At 33.0% G+C, this 3,577-nt stretch overlaps 1 protein-coding gene across 1 annotated transcript; it reads right to left on the reverse strand.

Annotated features, from left to right (window-relative positions):
* Positions 1-2,821: 2,821 nt before the first annotated feature.
* LOC127121915 (uncharacterized) lies at positions 2,822-3,330 on the reverse strand. Its single transcript, XM_051052339.1, has 2 exons — positions 3,234-3,330; positions 2,822-3,153 (listed from the first exon to the last, which is right to left on the reverse strand). The coding sequence occupies exons 1-2, from the start codon at positions 3,328-3,330 to the stop codon at positions 2,822-2,824; spliced, it is 429 nt and encodes a 142-aa protein (XP_050908296.1).
* Positions 3,331-3,577: the final 247 nt, after the last annotated feature.

The raw sequence follows: 3,577 nt of genomic DNA on the forward strand, positions 1-3,577 counted from the left end.
GGTCTATGTCTTGTGTTCAATATAGACATAAGGGAAAAAGGGTAATTGTACACATAAGTATTATCACAAAAGAATTTGTCATATCACATGAAATTTTCGTGTCTTGGGTAACAGTGATGTGTTGCTAGATACAGCTCACTGTTTATTATGTTAAATATTTGATTTAATCTAATTACCAATGTCACGAGAACATACAAGGTCACACACAAAAGGATGGATTGATGAGAGATAGTGTAAATAAGGAACACCGTAAGGTACGGTGTACTTAAGTGAATTGTAGAACATCGTAAGGTACAATGCACTTAAGTAGAATACGAAATATGGTAAGATACCACACGCTTAAGTGATTTTGGTATATCATAAGATATGGGCCACATACACTTAAGTGGGCTTTTTAGCTTGCAGCTCACACAAGTGGTTCTACAAATAGAACCCTTGTGCAGAAGAATTGGATTAGATGAAATTTCATTTCTCTCTCTCTCTCTCTCTCTCTCTCTCTCTCTCTCACACACACACACACACACACACACACACACACACACACACACACTTAAAGCTTTCATTTGTAGCATCTAACACTAAGATTGAAGGAATCCGTTGGTGTAGATTGAGTAGAGGCGTTGTCACCATTCAACATTCATGATCACTTCTTATATCTGCATCTAAGGTTTCAATCACCACAAGAGGTAACGATTCTATCACTGATCATGCCCATTCGCAAGGATCACTAAAGGAGAAAATATTTAAATTCCGCTGCATTTGGGATTGCTATTCTCCTTCAGTTAGGTGTATGTGTTAAGGGTATGACAGAGAAAGTGATGGTTGTTAGAAAGAGGTGTGGCCCATGTTAGTTTTACTCGGCCCTACGGTGGGTGCCCTTGTAATGTCCAAAAAGTACAGGTGTGTGCGTGTGTTCCACAAGCAAGGGAAGAAAGAGTTAGAGGCCCTAGTAGGTATATTACACGTTTGGGGTGAGGGCTAGCTCACGTTGGCGAGTAGTCATGTTCGATCATTTTTAAGAATATTTAAGGGACCAACTTCACTTGAGGTGAGAGGCCTTGTTGGTGACCGACGTCGTTGGGTTGCTAGTGAGCGATTAGATTGACGATGTTAGCGCTACTATGAGTGAAATGCTCTCTGAATAGTATAAATGTGTACGACTTGAGATCCTCCTTTTATCCCCTTGAGGGATAGTGTATTTATAGAGGCCCCATGGATCTAGGTTTTTCGGAAAGGACCATTGTCCACCTAATCAAATAGTGGACAATTGAAACCATATTCCTAAAGGAAACGTGAGTCAGTAACGACACTGACTTTCTCTTTGCTCAAGGCACGCCTTATGCCATGTTTTTCTCTTCCTTAGGCGAGGAAAACTCAAGGGCGAGGCAATACCTCCCTTCGGACGACCTCGTGTCATCACTTTTTCTAGGACGGTCCCAAACTGTTGCTCTAGATAAAATTATTTACAAATATAACACTACAAAACTCATTCTCACATTATTAAAAATAAATATAAAATATTGTATTTATATGAAAATCTTTTCACATTTCTTTGTGTTTAGACATCTTCGACATCTTCTTAATGTTTTTGAGGTATTTGAACATATTGTGCATTCTTGAGGAGAAATTTATTGTTTCTTCTATTAAATTTAACAATGCTAAAAATGAATTTTCTAAAATGATTAATGTTTAGATATGTTCTTGTAAATTTAATTTGAACAATAAACTTGAGAATGAAATTCATGTTTAAAATCTTCGGTCACTTATAGCTCTCCAAAATTTGAATCCAAATACTGCATAAAATGGAGCATGATTATGAACCAAGTAATAAACAATATTATCTATACTGAATAATTGATAGATTGAATTAAACTATTCTCTTCCAAGAGTATGATTTGAGCGTATTGAACCTTCTTTATATTTGTGTAGATAAGGTTTTGAAGAGCTCTTACATATGAGATTTTACTTATGAGCTCTTACATATGAAATCTTCATATGTTTGTTTAGCAATGACATTTCTACAAGTAATTTTGGTTGTATTGTAGCATTTATTCAGAGTATTTCTTTTGGATCTTGATTTGCTTTACATTGGATTATAATATCTATTATACAGTCTTCAATATTTATTTGTTTTCTAGGAAAGAAATTGTGATTGCATATTAAATTTTTCTAATAAATTATATCATGTTGAGTTGTATAACATCTTGACAACATAAACTATCAAACAGTTTAAATTGTCCCTTTGTTTCTGAAAGTTTACCTGTTTTTGTTTAGTTTATAAACTATTTTTTTCTTGAAAATAAATATTTTTTGTTTTAGTCCTTGATAACAAAATTTGCAGAAAAATCTGCATCTTTTCTGCAGACTTTTCTTCAAGTTTTCTTACGAATTTAATATCGGCATGATTTAAATTTTCAGTTTAGAAACTAAAACAAAAATGATTTTAACATTCAAAAGTTATTTAAAAAAACGGTTTAAAAATTAAAAACAAAAACACGTCAATTTACGAAGACGACAAAATTATTAAAAACTTTATTAAAATTAAAAAAATAATAGGTTTATAAAACAACAAGATATGAAATCGGGATTCTTTTATATATTAAAATGCAATATTAAAAGTGATATACTCTAAGGATATTCGAGATACTTTTATATATTAATAATACAGATTTATCGTCTCATATTTTATATATTGAGACTTTATCGTGTACGGGATCCTATTAAAGTCTATGCATTGAGTAAGATAGAGTGCATGCTTTTATTATACATAATTCATGAAATGCAATACACACATTCATGCATTTAGTTTTTATTGAAGATCCTAAGGCCCTCCAAATCCTTCATTTTCTTCTTCTTCTCTAACTCCCTTGTTTTCTTCTCCTATTGAACTTACTTCATTTCTTCTCTCTTCATTTCCTATTTTACCTTGTCCTCCAAGCCCAATGTTTTCACCTCCATCTTGAACTCCTCCAATATTTATCGCACCCGTAAAACCGCCTCTTTTGAATGAACCTCCCACACCACCTCCATTTATCCAAACTTGTGCAACACTATTTATATGTCTTTTTCGATGCTTTCTACCATGTCCACCTTCTCTTAAACGCCTAACTTTATTTATCCCGAATTTTATTTCGGATTTTTCAAATTCGCGAGCTGCGAAAAAAATTAACATGATTATTAAAATATAATAATAAAAAAAAACGAAGTTGTGCAAACAAATATTATTCATATACTTTGTTTTTCATCATCTTTGGACGGTTCAATTGCCACAACGGTGATGAAAATTAGTGCACAAAGAAAGAAAGCAAAAATAAAACACTTTATCTTCATCTTGGATCTTCTACAAGTTTAGTTGATGTTGAATGTAAATGCAATTAAGAACTATTTATAGATCATGCAACTTGTAAGATTTAAGAAGCACAAAAGGAGCATTATTACATGAATATTGTGTAGTAACAGTTTGGCTCATAGAGAGAATAATGGGTCATCAAGAACTATTGAGCGGTAAATTGGGACATGTTTGTCAAATGAGAGAAGCCAAAATTTTATATAACTAGCAAGGTGCTTGTAGTTTTGC

This window comes from Lathyrus oleraceus, chromosome 2 (assembly GCF_024323335.1).
Source record: "Lathyrus oleraceus cultivar Zhongwan6 chromosome 2, CAAS_Psat_ZW6_1.0, whole genome shotgun sequence".
Lineage (NCBI taxonomy): Eukaryota > Viridiplantae > Streptophyta > Magnoliopsida > Fabales > Fabaceae > Lathyrus > Lathyrus oleraceus.

Excerpts from the sequence above, each read along its gene's own strand:
- LOC127121915 (XM_051052339.1), bottom strand. The coding sequence starts at position 3,330 with ATGAAGATAAAGTGTTTTATTTTTGCTTTCTTTCTTTGTGCACTAATT. Across the intron at positions 3,154-3,233 it reads CAAAGATGATGAAAAACAAA|CTCGCGAATTTGAAAAATCC; the intron begins GTATATGAATAA and ends TTTTTTTCGCAG.